The following is a 19,113-nucleotide window of genomic DNA, read 5'->3' as shown; positions in this document are numbered from 1 at the left end:
GGGGGATTAGAGGGTGATGACAAAAGGGGACAGGATTTCTTTCTGAAGTAACACATATATTCTAAAGCCAATTGTGGCAATTGACACACAGTTCTGAATTACTAAAAGTCATTAAATTATACACCTTAAAGAGGTGAATTCTATGGTATGTAAATTATTTCTAAATGAAGCTTTAGTATTTTAAAAATTTCTTATACCTTCTGAGGGCAAAAGAGAGAGCATAATTTCAACTTACATAGCACTATTTTCTAATATGAAGTATTCCTAAATTTTAATATTTATAGTTCTCTCATGAATTTGTTGAAATCTTTGGAAATGTATATGTAAGTTGGCTATACTATACTAAACATTTACTATTTAAATAGTACTATTGAATATTTAGTATAGTATATATAATACTAAACTTGGGGCAGTTTGTACATTTGGATAATTTTTCACCATGTAAAAAAATACTTCATTTTCTTGACAGTAGATCCATTTTCCAACAGCTTTATTCTAATTTCATTCGAACACAGGTATGTACATCTTTTTGAACTCAGAGATGATTGTTAATACTTATGCTTTAAAAATAAAACCACCTTAAGTGTTTAGCACAATGTAATGTTCTAGATAAGGATGGAACAATGCCTCCTTAGTTGTATATCATGCATTTCTCTCAAAAGGACTTAGACCTGCCTGTTGAAATTCCAAGAGTTATTCTTTTACTATAAAATTTCTAAGTGTAAATTGGAGCTTGAGGAAGGGTGTTAAATTGACAAAATTATTTAAGTAAAATGTTAGATTTTCTTTTCTTCTCTTTATTTTCCTAAACTGCTCCACTGCATATGAAGTATTCTTCTACTTAAGTAAGGCATAAGTACATGACAAAGCAAGTCTCACAATTAAGGAGAGAACCAAATATTTTGACTCAGTGATGCAGACTACGTGTTCTGTGATGCCAATTTTCCACCACCATGAGGGGATTAAAGTAAAGAAAAAGTATAAGATTTATTCACTACATCTGACAATGAGTAATTGTATCTACTACATTCTGTTCACTCTGCTAGATCATGGCATAAAAAAATAAAAATGCTGAAGGCCCGGCTCCAGAGAAAATCTCAGCATAATTCTTCATGTACAAGTGACATCTTCCCTATGGTACATAAGGTAATGAAGTTTACCATTTTCTGAAGCAGCAACTGTGATGTTGTACCATGGAGTTTCTTCTCTATCAAGAATCTTGGTAGTCTTAATGGTTCCAGTGTTGGCATCAATGTTGAAAAATCTCTCATCTTCAGCATTGTAGTTGATGAAGTATCTAGAGAAAAAAAAATTGGATAAATCTTCTTTTACTTAATGTACCATAATGTTTACTGCAGCACTATTTACAGTAGCCAGGACATGGAAGCAACCTAAATGCCCATTAACAGATGAATGGATAAAGAAGATGTGGCATATATATACAATGGAATATTACTCAGCTATAAAAAGGGATGAGATGGAGCTATATGTAATGAGGTGGATAGACCTAGAGTCTGTCATACAGAGTGAAGTAAGTCAGAAAGAGAAGGACAAATATTGTATGCTAACTCACATATACGGAATCTAAAAATGGTACTGATGAACTCAGTGACAAGAACAAGGATGCAGATGCAGAGAATGGACTGGAGAACTCAAGGTTTGGGGGGGCAGGGGGTGAAGGGGAAGCTTTAGACAAAGCGAGAGAGTAGCACAGACATATATACACTACCAACTGTAAAATAGATAGCCAGTGGGAAGTTGTTGTATAACAAAGGGAGTTCAACTCGAGGATGGAAGATGCCTTAGAGGACTGGGACGGGGAGGGTTGGGGGGACACGAGGGAGGGTGGGGGGGAGTTGAGGGAGGGAGGGAATATGGGGATATGTGTATAAAAACAATGACTGAACTTGATGTACCCCCCCAAAAATAATAAATAAATAAATTAATTAATTAAAAAAATAAAAATAAAAATCTTCTTTTACTTAATGCTATAATTAAGAAAATAAAACTGAAGCAAGGGAGGTACAAAATCTAATATACTCAAATATTGAAATGTGTTTTTTCATTTTCTGTATTTGGAACTTAACATTTGCCTACCCATTTTATATTTGCATAGAACTGATATCAATTATATTTCTTTCTGTTCTTAAGTTTTCATTCATTACCAATTCAAAAAGTTAAAAAAAAAAAAACCACTAAACTCTACGAATAGAATAGTAGGTAGTAGATAGAAAAAACACAGTAATTAATACGGGAAAGGTTAAAAAAAAACTGTCTCTGTGAAGTCCATAGTACATTGGAAACAAAAATTAAAACTTTAATGAAAATTCACATTGCTATATGTACAATGTTTTTAGGATAAGAAGTGTCAGAGATTAATTTCTCTTGGAATTTCATCATAGCTGAGGTTTGAAGATAAATACAAATTGAAAACAAAACATTTTAATTAATGACCATTGTGTCTCCATCACCTAGCACCTTGTTTAGTCAAAGAATGAGAAAATAAACAGGAAGTAGGTTGCGTTACCAACCACAAATCTTCTTCCCTCAGTAGCTCATGTAATTTTGCAGGGCTCTCTTCTATTAGCTTTGGCCTCCAGCTTCCTCTGGCAATAGAATGAGTTGAAAGTGATGGTGTCCTGTTCCACATTTGGGTCTAGATTTCATGACACTTTGTTTCCTCTTATGCTCTACCACTGCCATAAGAAGAACATTCCAGGACTAGTCCACTGCTTTCCAAAAGAAAGATGAGCTCCAAGGACAGAGTTGCCAGCTTCCCATCCTAGAGCAGAGCTACCTAGTAAACTAGCAGATGCAGGATTGAATGCCCTGGAGATGAGCTGAGCTGGCACACAGAAGCCAGCCTAGTTCAGCTGATCCTCAGCACTCGCAGACACATACATCATGGTTATATATGGTGTATACCCTGCGTTTTGGGATTTTACATTATTCAGCAATAGTTAATTAACATAAATGTGAATAAATAATATAGTCAACAATCATCATATGTTCTAGAAATGTTCCAAACTACTCCTAAAATGATTTGAGAGTGTTTTCTCCTTAAACCTCTAATACTTATTCCCTAATCATTAATCTTAGCTTAAGTGACATTTCATCTACACATGAAGAAAAAAAGATGAACTATGTGAAAAGGGCAAGAGGACGAATATCTGAAAATAGTGAACCAAGATCCAAATTAAAGACAAAATTTCCCTTGCTTTAAAAACAGATAGATATTTCAATGTAGCTGGCAGAACGAATGGAGTGGACAGCTACAGCATAGGACAAGCAAGCCCTGTAGCACATGGTGAAGAGTTTTAAAATTTTTTAATAAAAGCAATGGGAAAACATTCTTAACAAAGGAAATAGATCTATTTACACTCTGGAAAAATTATGGTGGCTCCTTTTTTTTTTTTTTTTTTAAGAGTGTACAATTTGGTATTTTTTTCTTATTAGTAATGTATATATGGCAACCCCAATCTCCCAATTCATTCCCCCAAATCCCCACTCCCACTTTCCCCACTTGGTGTCCAAATGTTTGTTCTCTACATCTGTGTCTCTATTTCTGCCTTGCAAACCAGTTGATTTATACCATTTTTCTACATTCCATATACATGCATTAACATATGGTATTTGTTTTTCTCTTTCTGACTCACTTCACTCTGTATGACAGTCTCCAGGTCCATCCATGTCTCTACAAATGTCCCAGTTTCATTGCTTTTTACAGCTGAGTAATATTCCATTGTATATATGTACCACATCTCTTTTATCCATTCATCTGTTGATGGACATTTAGGTTTCTTCCAAGTCCTGGCTAATGTAAACAGTGCTGCAATTAACAATGGAGTGCACGTGTTGTTTTGAATTATGGTTTTCTCTAGGTATATGCCCAGTAGTGAGATTGCTGGGTAATACGGTAACTCTATTTTTAGTTTTGCAAGGAAACTCCACACTGTTCTCTACAGTGGCTACTTTGAATCTTGGCTTGGAGAACATTGAAAACAATTCAGAAAAGAAATAATGTCATCATGGACAAAGGTTGAAAAATAGAAGGAAATGGAAAGAGGTGTATAAAATAGTGCTATATATTGACTACAACCTATAAATCTTTTTGTTGGAGTGGCATTAGTAAAAAGAAGAAATTAAAAATAACTCAATTTTTGTATTGTGTCTGTGTATATGATCTACAAGGGTAAGTCAAAAATTATCTGCATTCTGGCTGTAGAATTTATTTTAATTAACTTTTAGAAAAGACAAATACACCATTTTTTGTCATAATTTCCTTGCTTTTCAATACACTGTCCATCTGTCAACAAGCTTTCGTACTCCCTCATTAAAAAATGTTTTAGGCTAAGCTGCGAGCCACGAATGCACTGCTGTCTTCACTTCATCAGAAGTGAATCCAGATCCTTCTCGATGGCTAACACTGTGCAACCACTGTGCATTGAACTTCTCTATCCATTCATACATACTTCTTCGTGACAAAACACTTTCTCCATACTACACACAAAGTCTTCGGTAAATAACAGCACCAGGTACACCCTCAGACCACAAAAAACGAATCACTCAGCGCTGCTCTTCTTTCGTGCAAATCACAAGTGGGGCATCCATTTTTGCTCGCACCACAGTTACAAATGAATTAATGTGACACGTTCATACCTGCACAGCAGTGACTGGGAAGACAGTAGCCTTGAACGGAAAGCGCTGATAAGACAGTGTGGCTAACAAAAGTTTTAATATAACTGGAGTGTGAATAATTTTTGACTCACCCTGCTAGCATGTAATTGATAAGCCCATTCATGGAGCTGGATAAAGAGTTAGGGAAAAAATTCCCTTTGGAGAAAAACAGTTTGGGAGAAATCAATGATTTTGATATGTTATGTCTTAGATGCCAATTAAATAAACATATGGAATAAAAAGCAGCAAATTAGAAAAGCTTGTAGAGTTCAAGTGTGCCTTGTAAATGAACAGGAAATATAAACCTGAGATAGATCAGCCTAAATGTAAGGTAATGGGAACAACCTCATCTGGGAGAGAATTGTAGGAGAAAAGGAAGGGAAAGATTGAGCAGAACAGCACTCAATTTTTTGAGTCTAAAGCAGTCCAGCATCTGAATAGGGGAACGTACCTGCAAAAGCAGAGGAACAGCCCAGAGTAGAAGGCAAACTGGGAGGGTGAGGAGGCACAGAAGTCAACAAAGGAGTATTCTAAGTGGACAACTGAGGTGAATTCTGTTAAGAAGCTGAGTGAGTTTAGTAAAGGCTGAATTGGATTTGGCAGGATGGACATCATTGATTAACTTGAAAAGAGCAATTTCAATAAAATATGCAAGGATGGAAGTTTTATTGAGATGGATTCAAAAGTATATTGAATGTGAATATGTGAAGCCTATGAGTTGTGACACTTTGTTGGATGCTAGTACCTGAAGTGACGATCAGAAAAATGCTGCCTTATGTCATCAGAGAAGTGGGTTCCACAAATTAATTTTTTTCTGACATGGGAAATATTAGACACTGTCTTTGTGGAAGAAAATGATCATTTGGGTTGGGGGGGCGCAGGAAGGGACTTCCCTGGTGGTCCAGTGGTTAAGACTCTGCACTTTCAATGCAAGGGGTGTGGGTTCCATCCCTGGTTGGGGAGGTAAGATCCCATGTACCATGTGGTGCAGTCAAAAAAAAAAGAGGGGAATATCTAAAAAGATAAAATTCATGAGAAGGTGAACAGGTTGGGTTCCAGAGCACAAATATAGGGATTTCCATCGACAGTAACAAAGACACTTCTTCCATTTTAACATGAGGGAATCTCAGAAGATAGGTGACTGTGGTGATGGAAAGTGATGGAAATATTACAAACTTCATCATACTTTTTAGAACAGAGTATTATGAAATACAACCCTTGCCTTGCATAGGTGTACTGTGTTAACAGGGTATCTAGAACATATTGATCAGGTATAAACCTTATAACAACTTGTGGACACACACGCACAAACATGGCAGAAGAAATTAATAGCACTACAGAGATCCAGGTTATAGAGCATCCCAAGAAATCTAGAAGCTCATTTAGTGACAATAACACCTGACAAAACCAGAATATATCACTTGAAACTGTGTGATCAAAACAAGGAACTGGCCATTTTGTGCATGGATTGTTCTAGTAACTATGTTAATTAAAGAAAATTCAACATGCAAAATTGATTTAAATGAGAAAAGATTGAGGTATAAAGCAAATCTGATTCAGAGAGACATTAGATTCAGACACTACAGAATAGTGGTAAAGAGATGTGTCACTGGGCTTTCCCAAAGCATTAGGCAATGGTGCACTGAAACTGATTTACTTTCTTTGACTTGAGTTCACATCACAAAAAAACTGGAAAGTTCACATCACAAAAAAAAAAAAAAATGGTAGGTATATTTCTCATAATATCCTTCCCCAAAGGCCTGATGCCAAAGATGAGGGAGGATGAGGGCTGAATTGCTAAGGAGAAATCTTGTCACATGAAAAGAATAACATCTTTTAAAATGTACTCAGTTGACAATCTGGTTATTATATCATCTAAAGTAAACTGTCTTCAAGACACTTGCCCTTTTTGGGTAGTTTAAGAACAAAGGTTCCTTTATTCTGAGGTTGGACCTAAAATTGAAAAATATTATTCAACCTCAACGTTTCCTGCAGCAACTCTCAGCAAAGCTCAGATTACATTGTTATCAATACACCCCTATGAAATATAGCAGAACAAGCCCCATTTTAGAAATGTGATCACTTCACAACTGTCAGTCTGGAAGAAAATGGGTTTTCCTCTGTTTATAAGCTAAATTAAGACTCTGAAAATGTATATTCTCTTTATCAGAACAATCCCCTCTCTTTCAGGCACTTCACACAGAGCATTCTAACATTGTGCTAGTATTGGTGGTTAAATACTTTTAGGATAAATATGCTTCTTTATTTGAATTTGAAAAATACATAACCTATGTTTAAAGGGTAGGTATAATGTGAGGCATGAGTCCTCAGACTCATTTATCTCTTAGTTTTCTCTGTGACCTAACTCTCTTGGGAAATCTGCAACATAAGGGCTAGATATCAGGGCAATGCTTGGAGCCAAAGAGTCTGATTCATGGAGCTGCAATTGCATTTTGACTCAAGTAGAACTAAATAGTTCTGCTTAACTACCCTTGGATTTCTGCCTAGCCATAGTAATAAAAACACAGAGAAGGGGAAAAGAGAAATGTGAGAGAAAAGAGCCTATGCAAAACTATTTGGGGGAGGGTTATTTGTAGAATAATTCAATGCTAATTATTTAAAATTAAGAAGTTATATGGGTCCATAAAACTGCTTATTAAACAAAAAATTCAAAAAATGACAAAATATTCTCAGTAGGTAACTTTCCAAAATATTTTCATAATAAAGTGCATTTATTTCCTTTCACAAACCTTCAAAAAGTAAACAGAACATCTTAATACGTCACAAACCTATGTATATATAAAGGTTTTTTGCAAACATTAATATTAATTTGACATTTTTAGATATACCCAGCAAATAAAAATCAAGTAATCATTTGGCTAGATGACATAGGCTCTAAATTAAGATTATGAAATCTGAGGAATTAGAGTTTTGAGAATATTTTTAATATCTTAGTTCATAGCTATCAAAAATGAACCAATGTAAATTGAGGCTAGAGTATAAGGATAAGATGTTTAAAAGTATTCTTCAAATTCTACTTTCCCCCTTGAAGTCCAAAAGGGAGGGGATATCTGTATGTGCATGGCTGATTCATTTTGCCGGGCAGTGCAGGCTAACACAAGATTGTAAAGCAACCATACTCCAATAAAAATTAATTTAAAAAATTCTACTTTCCCCTGTAACATGAACCTATACAGAGATGATATGTGAGACTGGGAAAAAACACTTATACACATTTATAAGTTATTTACAAAAGCAATCTAATATGAGATAATAAAAGCTAACATTTATGGAGCCCTTACAGTGCACTATATTGTGCTTTAAGTGTGTTCTAAATATTACTTTAGTACATACTCAGAACAACTGGATGAGACAGGTACTATTAATAGACACTTTTTTATAGAGGAGAAAACATGCATGGAGTGATGGAGAATTTTATTCAATATCAAAAAGCTAGTTAGTGCAAGAGATTAAAAATCAGTACAATCAATTAAGAAATACTGAGAATTCCTTGGTGGTCCAATTAAGATCCCACATGGCTGCACAGTGCAATCATAAATAAACAAACAAACATAAAAAAGCTCCCCCCTAAAACTAGTTAAAACAATTAAGAAATATTTATGATTTTTTTTAAAGTAGACAATATTTGAAGATTTACCCATTCATTCAAAGAATATGTATTTGAAGGAGTACAAGACAAGAACAAGAGGTATTTAAAGAGAGGAAATAGCAAGGCCTGAGAATTATTTAGACATGATTTAGTTCAGGAAACAAGTAGGCAAAAAAGAAAAAGGAAGTATTTGTGAGCTCATCCTGATTGATGCTCAGACAGTTTAAAATCAGACGTCAGAGTAAAATTCAAAGCAATTAAAGGCTTCAGGGAAAACATGGGTGTGATCAGTCTTGAAGGATGAATAATGAGAGATGTGCATTAGAGATTATCTATAAAGTATAAAATTTAATAATTTCAGATGTGAGAGAGACAGAGATATCTTAGATCTGGTTTCCAAAGTGGGCTGGCATTTTTCAGACCACTGTTATTTTAGTATTAGACTAGTAAGGGAGGAAGCAAAAGAGAAGCTTCCTGTTGAGATTGTAGGTAGGATACAGACAGAAGTTCCCTCCTTCACCCCACATTAATGCCCCAGTCAGTATTAGCAGCCCTACACAGTGTTACACTAGAGTAGTAAGAACTTACTTTAAAATAAACTATTCTTTGATAAGGAATGAATATTGATTTAATCATATCATCAACTAAACCAATGAGAGAATGCTTGAGAGAGAGATTAGAGGTGGTTGGTGAGGAAAATTCAACTCACAGTGCATTTCTGCATAGGTTGGTTTTTGAAGATTAGCAGAAGAAAAGAATTCCAAGGGGGGTTTACCCAAAACAAATTTCCCAATTTTCAGATATCATAGAGGTAATAACCTCTTCAGGCCACTGAAAAACATCTACAATATTTTCCTCACTCTATAATAAATTGTAGTTCCTGGCCTCTATTTAGTCACAATGTAAAAATGAATTCTATGGAAATTTGTTTCTAAAATAGATCCAGCAGATGGTGGAAATGGTATGAAGCAGTAGTAAGAGAATGAACACAGGCTTGGAAACCGAGTACATGTGATGTCCATCACAGATAAACCACTTATTAGCTCTGTGACTTTCAGCAATGTATCACCTCTCTGAGCTTTCTTTGTTAGCAAAATAGAGATATTAACTACAGTATAATTTTATTGTGACAATACATTGAGGTAATATGTGAAAGTATTTTATGCTTGAGTGTCAAGTGATATGCCTCAGTAGATAATGATCATTTGTTTTAATGTCTCTTTGGAAGGTTTTCTCTGTTTTCCTTTCTTGGAAAATGTGGGCTGATTTTGTGGCAAAACAAATAGTAAATCATGTTTTCTTGTTCGTTTCTTTCTTTCTTCTGGAAAAGTATGTACACAGTGGTATCTGAATAAGGGTTGTATGGAGAACAAGAGTCTCCACACAAATAGCATGAACAGCTGTCCATTTCTAAAAAAAGATATCTGTCAGAAATCTAAATTATTTTTAATTTCCTACTCAATGCACATGAGTCAACTTTCATTTGGAAAGTTGAGAATAAAGCTCTTTTTTTTTTATAGATTCCTAATATTATCCTTTATATATATTCTTAATATTATGTTTGAAATTTGATAGACTAATTCAGGAAATATGTTTTTTTTACAATGTGTGCTTAGTTTATATTTCTCTTTCATTGAGAGATATCTAAACATTGCAAAAAGGACAAATAAATGTGCAATTTTTAACTTATAGTTCTGGAACTTATATTAAGTTGTAATACAATTCTCATTTTTAACACCCATTTTTTTTTAGACCTCGGGTTGAATCTAAGATAAAAAGACACTCCATGGTACATCTAGCTGATGCTTTGGACAAATCTGCAGGCACATGCAGCCAAAAGGGTTAGCATGTGGGAGGAAATATTGAGGAAGATTCAAGGGCTACTCTAATATGATGATCACAGCACATTATAACCTGACCACCACTATAAGCTCACTGCATTCTCCATGAACTAGGTGTCAAGATAATATCTAAATTAAAAGCTACTTAGGAAGTTGTATGATCAATCATCAATAAGATGTTACCTATAAGGGACTGGTAATCTCCTGGATATAGAGCAGAGTAACTGCAATTAAGCTTGTGCCAGCTCAGATTTGTCCAGTAGTCTGTTAGAACCCTCTAATTGGACAATTCCATATTCAAACCCTCAGTAATTTCACGCTGGTGCAGAAATGGGCCCTTTTAAGACAGGAGATCTTGCAAAGTTGCCACTATAGTTTGTAAACCTGGGTTATAACTTTTATTCCCACATCTACTCTCCTTTCTGTTGTTCAATACATGCACCATTTCATATTTCTAGTAAATGTTTTAATGCAATGAGCAAAGTGAAAAGAAAATGCATTACATTGAAATAAGATGAAAATATACTGCTAAAATTAGAATGTATGGGCAAACAAATAGGCAGACAAGTTATAACCATTAACCATAGGGAAGAGTCAATCTCAATAATGATTACCTTTATTCAAGTATTTTCTTCAACAGAAGCTACTTTAAACAAATTACCCAGTTCATCATTTGGCACTCAATTTCCCTTTGATTATAAAGGCATAGATTCAAGATTATTAGCTATGTTAAAGCACATTAGAAAAGTTATTTTTCACTTTGATAACAGAACTTCAGTCCTCAGAGGCGCTTATTATTTTTATTATAGTCTGTCCATTTCACCATAAAATTAATTTAAAACTTATATAATGGAAATCTATTTTTTACAGTGATTTACTTGGAGAAATATCAGTTGGTTAAAAGTACAGATGTCTTTCAGTTGTCACACTTTTGATACTTGTATAGAATGTGACTTGTAAAGCAAATACAGTTGAGATTTTGCCTCCCAAACAGCTGTTTTCATAGGTTTTACTGACTATGATCAATAGATGGGATAAAGTTTAATCAATATACACCCTGTGGGATATTACAGCAGCTTGGCCTCATCTTTAATTTAACAAAAAGTCTCATACCTGCAGTATAGCTCAGATTCATTAAAAAATTTAAGATTCCCTTAGCTCACTTTGGAATTGCAATTTATTCCACAAGTCATGCATCCAGAAAACAATCTTTCTAAAAAAAATAGAACATAGGGGTCATTTGTCACTTAGTGTATTGTGCTTAATAAAATGGAGAGCATATATAGCACATAGATATTTTGCAAAGCTTTTTAACTTCCTGAACCAAAACCTGGATCCAATGAAACAAAAGCACCTAAGGAAGTAAAATCTCTTACACAAAAAAATACATTTCCACCTGTTATTTATGCCTCTAAGAAAGATTTTAAAAATTCCAGTAATCTTGAGTTCTAGAAATGCTATGGAACCATTTTAATCATTTTTCTTTATTTCTTTGAAAAATTCACATGAAAGCTATTTGGATGTTTTAGTCTCCAGTCAGTAGACTAACAGGCGTTACTAAGTCTGGACTTAGGCATTCATTCCAGGGCTCAGTGAATTACACAAGCCCACCCGGAAAACAGGTTCTCCTTCTGGTGTCAGGACTCTGATTTGGGGGGATTACCACCACATACTAGGCTGTTAGGTAAATTTGAGCCCCAAATGGAAAAATGTTCAGGGGTCTTTTGTGTCTTTATTGAAGCATGGTAAACATGACCACATTCTATCCAGTCTTTATGATTAGTTAGCTATGTGACTGGGAGCCAGTCACTCAGCCATCTTAGTCTAAGATATCATCATCTCTATAAGAACAGGATTGTCTTGGTCATTTTTAGGTCCCTTCTCATTCTCACCTGAACACAGTAAAGGACTGGTCAATCTAAATGTGCTAACTTTGTTATCTGTAATGTGATAAATCACAAAACACAAGTCAATGACAGACTTCTGGTTTTGAATGGAAGCCTGCTTTCTATCTGAACTTAGTTTGCATGAAATGTCCTTAGTGAGTAATCTCCTTTGTGCCAGAAGATTATGATAGTTTTGATGAGGGTATATTAAGGCTTTCTATTAAAGGTCCCATTAAGATATTGTTGACTTTCACTAAGCTAAATTTTTATTAGTCAATTTGGTCTATAGAATACAAACTCATTTTAATATGAATATATTTTGAAACACATTTTCTGGGTATTCTTGTCTTTCTTTCCAGAAGTTGGAATCCTGTATTCAAACTTCCTTAATTTTTTTTTTTACTTTCTTTTTTCAAGTTTCCCATATGGCTTTGCCATTATTTTGAAATATCTATCTTTTGCTGTTATAACATTCCAAATTAATGAGGTATTCCTAACTGCCATCTCATCATGAGCTATGTGAAAATTTCAGAAATGTGTAAGAAAACCAGTGCACTAATAAGGATGCCACGAATATCCTGGAAGCATTTGTTCTCTGAGGCTACAATTAAACTCAAAACAGGCTGAGGAACCACTTCTAATTCTCTACAACTATTCTTTTTTTTTTAAAGATATTTTAAAGATATTGTTTTTAATTTAGCAAATATTTCCAAATCTGATCACAATTTTATATTTTATGTCAGCATGTAAATTGGCTATTGTTTCCTAAATAATGTGATGGTAAGCATTTGAAAAAAATTATGCAAGATATTTAATATTTACTTTTGATGGCTTTAAAGTTGTGATACAAAGAAAATATTAAAAATTTTACTAGTAAGTAAATGTATAGATAAATTCAGACTATAAATCAGAGTAGAAAAAAAAGTAAAGATGGGGATATACTTACTCATATAAATTCATACTAAAGCTCTTCATCCTTTGAGAATTATTAATTGAGGGCTTCACTAATTTTCTTTATGTTGCACTAAATCAAGTGGTATAAGTTTTTGACTTTACAATATGGAGAAAATCTAAAATTAAGAACAGTTTTTTCATGGGATGCTAGAGTAAAAAATAGAATTCTCTTCAGCATCTCTTCTTCCCAGCTATGAAATACATCTGAATATAGGAAACATTCCTTTCCTACATTGTGATATTTGACTTCAGTAAATGCAGTTTATTATCATTATCAGTTGAAATATACAAGAGGCAGGTTTTTGGGGCTTTAATAAAACAGGATTTTTGAAGTGAAGCAACACTGGATTTAAATTCTGAGTCTGCCACTTTATCATTATGTAAATTTGGTCAAATTACCTGTCTGCACCTTAGTTTCTTCATCTATAGAATGGGACTAATACTGTAGACTCATTAGGGTCTTTACAAGGGTTTTGGGCATGCTGTTACAAACCCCTGGCCCACAGAGAGCAAGCAATAAATGGTCAATGTTTTTAATAGTCCCAAGCTATAGGGTCACATTTCCAGAAAGCACTCTAGCTTCTCACGTCCATCATAGGACTGCTCATCTGTCAGTAGCTACTCAGGAAATTCCTGAATTCCATTCGCAGTATGCCAGCAAGTGAGCACAGCCTGTTTAAATCAAGGTTTCTTCACTACTGGTAAATAGCCTGGTTCTGATTTTATTTTTAAGAAAGTTGATAATGATATTGCTGCAAATTGCACATCCTTGTTTTGGTTTAAAAGAGACAAAAGCTAGACACAGTATGCTCTTAGAAGTCTGAAGAATCTTACTAATAGTTTAGAAAATGGAAATACAAAAGACAAGTCAGAAAGCTTTTCACCAATGCCTGTAAGACTCAAACTCCCTTTCATTATCAATTCTGCAGACTTGGAGTTAATTGTATTTCAGGGCACATGGGCAAGGTACATCTTTCAATGTGCGCTTCCTTAATTAGTACAAACATTTGGTCCCTGGGAAAGGTGGAAGTATAAGGATTGCTTTTGTATTTGTTAATGTTTTCCATTTTTTATTCACTGTTTGCACCTAGAGGCCCATATGAATGACATATTTTTATTACAATAAAGAACAAATATGTAAATTATGCCCCCAAACACCAACTATGGAGGCTGATTATTTTAAGGCAGCTTTGGAAGGATTCATTTTAGTTGTCTAACTGAAACAAAGCAGGAAGAAGAATGTACATGCTAATGATTTGTGCTTCTCAATATTTGCATTTAGAGACAATATACCCATCACCTTTGCACAGCAACAACTGGGCGAATGTGTGTAATATAGCTGGTGTTCAATTAAATACTTCTAATAATATAGAGCAATTACCAAGGAAATTAGCAATATAATGGAACAATTTACATATAAATATTTTTACTAAATAAAATGTATATGTTGAAACATTCACGTGAATACATACATCCTGGTATGCATTTCCCAGAAACATTTTTTCAGAATTTCTTTCCATGAGTATAATTAGCACCTCCATTTTACCAATCTACTACCCAGTTTGTTTTAGTCTGTATGAGGGTTTTTTGACCTCAGCACTATTGATATTCTGGAGCAGATAATTCTTTATTGTGAGGACTCACTTGTGAGTTATAGAATGTTCAGGTTCATCCCTGACCTCTACCTACAGATGACAGTAGCATTCCTCCCACAGTTGTGACAACCAAGCATGTCTTCAGGCATTGCCAAATGTCCCCTGGTAGGGGGGATTATGCCCTTGGGTGAGCACGGTTGTATGTGGAATAGGTACTTTTTTGTATGTTGGGATAGAGAGAGCAACGCAGAAGGAAGTTTGTCCCTGACCTCAATTTTTCCTCCTTTGGCCTACCTTTTTGGAACGTATATTCCACCCTTCAGAGCATTTTGAAATTTCATTATTATTTGTTTTGAAATGCATATCTTTCTATCATTGTTTTTATTAAATTCACTCATGCATCTCTGATTTCTCTTTTCCCCCCACTGACATTGCTGTCAGGATAAATTTCCAAGACGTCAGCTTAGCACAAAGCCTGTTCATGATCTCTCTAGAGCATCTTTTTACAACCTCATTATTTGCTATTCCCGCACAGGTAACCTAAGCTCCTTGTGTACACAACAAACTGCAGTTATGTTCTCTATTCTTCACCAGTCTAATCCTTAAACTGGTTTTGAGCCTCAATTCAATCTTCCTCAATCCATTCCCTCTAGAAGATGATGAGCCCCCATGGTCCCTACACATGTTTCAGACCTTTATCACCCTTATCAAAGGCTGTAAACTTTTCTCTCTCTCCACTGGACTTCAAGCAGCTCTGTGTGTGTGCATCTGTTTAATTTTTTTATCATGAGGAATATTGTGATATTTGCAATATGATAAGGTGCTTTAAATATCACTTTTAAAAATCAATGTGCCTCGCACCTCCTTTAATTAAAACTATAGAATGCATCACTAATATCAAGGGTTAGTTTTTCTTTTTTAAGTCTTAACAATGTTTATCAAATATTTTCACATCAAACTCACAGCATGAAACATTTTTATTCTCAAAAGGTGTTGGCTCTTTTTGGTAAATGGCCACATTTGTAAATATCCTTTATAATGCTAGCTTTTAATGTAGTTTGACACATTTTCCTTATTAAGTGTCAAAAATGCTATTAAAATATGGCATTCTGTGGAATAATGAAGCACCGTGGTCTTTCCTGTGGTTGGATAAATAAGCATATCAGCTTCTGCTTGCATCCCTTAATTAAAGATCAATTTTCACAACTGGGTTTATGAATATTATTTTGTATACTTTGCCCGTCCTGCTTCAAGCAATGCCCAGCTCTTGCTCTTGGTGTGACAGAAGGGTTATCAACTAACAGGCTAATGTTACTGCATTCACAGTTGAAGCAAAATTCAGAATTGTTTAATACATACCTTTGTGCTCGGAAAATTCTCTCCATGCATGAGGGCTGTGGCCATTTTTTAAAAACTTAAAAACAATCATCTTATGTAAAAGCAAATGGAAACCCTTTATAAACATTACATAGATATCAAGGAGAACACTTATCATGTTAGCTTTTGCTAAAATGGATGAGAACTAAAGAGAGAGAGAATACAAACTTGATGAGAAAAAGCAGATGGATTTGTTTCAGAGTTCAGACTTTCTAGGGCCTTAGGATTATCTGAGGGTATAAATACAGGGTGACTAAAGAGTTTTATATATTATGCAGTTCTTTGATTTTGAGACCAAAAAAAACCCCAATCAAACATAATTATTATGCAAGGAAATTGTTAATTACCTCTATGCATGACACACTACAATAATAAAGTATTAGTTAGTGAGCACTCAGTGACTATGCTAAGTACTTTCTGTCAATCTAATTTAATCCCCTCAATACACATATGCAACATTACTATTCCTTGTTCATATTTTTGAATTTGAGACCCAGCAAGGTTGAATGACTGTATAAGATCACACAGCTAGTAAACCAAGTCACCAGAATTCTCACATTGGTCATCCTGTCTTCAGAGGTGAGTCTCTAACTTGCCTTGGACAAGTTAGCATTTATTGAATGATTATTAGGTGCAGGCCACTCTGCTTAACCTTTATAGCACATCACTTGATACACTCTCACAACTCTGAGAGATAAATATTAGTGGCGTTCTTTTACAAATAAGGGTAGATAATTTCCTAAAGGCTTATAGGAGGACAAGGAGTCAGAGCTTGAATGATTATTCCCATATCCTCTTTTGGTTTTTTTTTTACTGTATTTATACTTCCTATTGTTAAGGTACCAAAGATTCTCTGCTTTGTGATTAAATATTTCTCTTTAATTTTTCCAGTCAATTATGCTCCCATCTATCAAGTCGAATGGAAAAGAATTCATCTGTGTGGTCACCAGTCTATTCATGGAGATAGCTACATGTATGTTAAATTTGACAGAAACCCATCTGTTATTTACTCGGTTAAAGTATCAGCTAATATTATAATTAAATTATATTAATAGAAAATAACATGGAAAAGAAATATTTTAAATATTGTTCTATTCATCTTAAATTACTGTGAGAAGCAATGCAATCTTCATATGTCTAAGAGGTTAAAGTATACCATACCTTACTAAGCTATTAGCACTGTCGGGATCTTGTGCCAAAACTGTGCCAACGATAGTCCCGATCTTGGCATTTTCATAGACTTCCATGACATAGGAAGGCATGGAAAATAGTGGTGGTTCATCTACATCCCCAACAATGATCTTCAGCATGGTAGCATCTTTAAAAGGACCCAAGTGAGAAAAGCGAAAATCAAGATGTGTATTGGCTCCTTCTATGTTGAGGGTATATGACTTCTTTTTCTCATAGTTCAGTGGCTGTTGGGAAAAAATAAGATTTCCAATATTATGACTACCATCACTTTTCAAACTAATATTTTCTTTTCCATTTTTGAAACAAATGACAAACATGAATAGGTTTAGGTCAATCTATTTCCATTTATAAACAAACTATGAGGTTTGTTTTAACAATAACACCTAAAGCAGAAATCATGGAAACTCAAGTTTGAATCAATTCTGATTTTTCAGTCATAAGTATGATGATAACAAGGGCCAAAAGATATTTCCCTCAGTCAAGCAAATACTGCTTTGTGCAGACTCATTCTTTGCCTCTTCTAGTAACTTCTTTCTATCTCCTCTTCAAATTAAATTATTAATTTTTAAAATATTTCCTACCAATTTGCTAAATTTAAAAAATACATTTTCTATTTTTCATTTAAACAATTTTATCTCATATCATTGATTTTTATCTATCATCATCTTATTTTCACCTTGCTGGTTTTAAACTTGATATCTTATTTTAAAATCAGATAAATGTTTTTTTCAGTTCAACAGTATTTTCTTGAATTTTTAACAGAAGATTTTATACAGACTTCTGAATTTCATTTTTGTTGTTTTAGTTATATTTATTTACTTTCTTTTTTGCTGCTAATACCATTTCATGTATTAGTTTTGGTTTTCATTCCCTTTATTATGATGTTTTGATCAACTTTATTTTTATTATAGTATTCTGTTCATTTTTAGCATTTAATTTTTAGCTTTGTGTCTACATTAACAGTTCTTCATATTTTTTTATTTTTTGCTTACTTTTAAAATCATCAGCCAATATTTATTTTTCTTCTATTAATCATACATGTCAGGAGTCATGAATTCAGCTTAACATACAATAATGAATAAAAATAAGGTCAGTCTGGTGTTTTGTCCAAGGGAATATATGGTCCATTACAAGATATAAAATAGTAAAAAGACATTTGTAGCCCTGTATATTTAGTGCTATAAAACATAGTAGGTACTATGAAAACAATAAGGATACAAATGCAGATACAGAAGTGTGTGAGCAGGTAGGTAATATTTTTAAGAGGAAGTACCTTTTTAGGTAAGAACTGAACATTTTGAAAGTGTTAATATGAGGCATATAAGCTCTGTGACCTAAAATGAGCTTAGATTTAGGATTAACTATATTAAAAGTCTCTATGTTCATGTTAGTGCAGGTGATACAGAGATCAGCCTTTTATTTTGAGCCTTGTGAATTACATATAGATTAACATCTATGAAAAGAAATAATAGATATTTTTTCATCCCTATTTCTGCCAGTGATTTTGCAGTAGCCTGTTTCAATCTTGCAGTCTTCTTTCTTGGTGGGATCAGAGTACGATCATTCCCTATGGAGGAACTCAGATATTTTCCTTTACCTTAAGAGCCAAGGAGAAGTTGTAGAATATCCCTAATGGGATCTTATAAACAGAAGATCAGTCCTACTGATGATTATTTCCCTTATTTCCTCTGAATTGCCTTAGAAAATTGGCCTTCCCAGAGACTGGTGATCGCATAGAAGGAAAAACAACAATTTAGTTTCCAAACAATAAGAACCCAGAACTCATAATACTTTCAGGGGCATGGAAGAGACTGGGTCATTACAGTATTTTACAAGTGTTTATAAGATAAAATAAAAATTAAATAATATTAAAAACTCAAATTCTTAAATGTGAACCATATATACAATATATATACATTTATATATGGTACACATATTATGTATTTTAGATTTACATACTTCAAAGAAGGGCTAATTCATCT

The 19,113-nt window shown here is 34.1% G+C and overlaps 1 protein-coding gene across 3 annotated transcripts in view; it reads right to left on the bottom strand.

Moving 5' to 3' along the window:
- CDH18 (cadherin 18) overlaps positions 1 to 19,113 on the bottom strand; it is a 743,326-nt gene that overhangs the window by 74,894 nt on the left and 649,319 nt on the right. For all 3 annotated transcript variants that reach the window (XM_057709534.1, XM_057709535.1, XM_057709536.1), the window contains 2 exons: positions 17,102 to 17,355; positions 1,161 to 1,297 (listed from right to left, as the gene is read on the bottom strand). In XM_057709534.1, the coding sequence (XP_057565517.1) occupies positions 1,161 to 1,297; positions 17,102 to 17,355 (391 nt within the window). The remainder of the gene's footprint in view (positions 1 to 1,160; positions 1,298 to 17,101; positions 17,356 to 19,113) is intronic.

The sequence above is a fragment of the Hippopotamus amphibius genome, chromosome 15 (genome assembly GCF_030028045.1).
Source record: "Hippopotamus amphibius kiboko isolate mHipAmp2 chromosome 15, mHipAmp2.hap2, whole genome shotgun sequence".
Lineage (NCBI taxonomy): Eukaryota > Metazoa > Chordata > Mammalia > Artiodactyla > Hippopotamidae > Hippopotamus > Hippopotamus amphibius.
The sequence above is the reverse complement of the archived record's forward strand: the minus strand, read 5'-3'. Positions and strand labels throughout refer to the sequence as shown.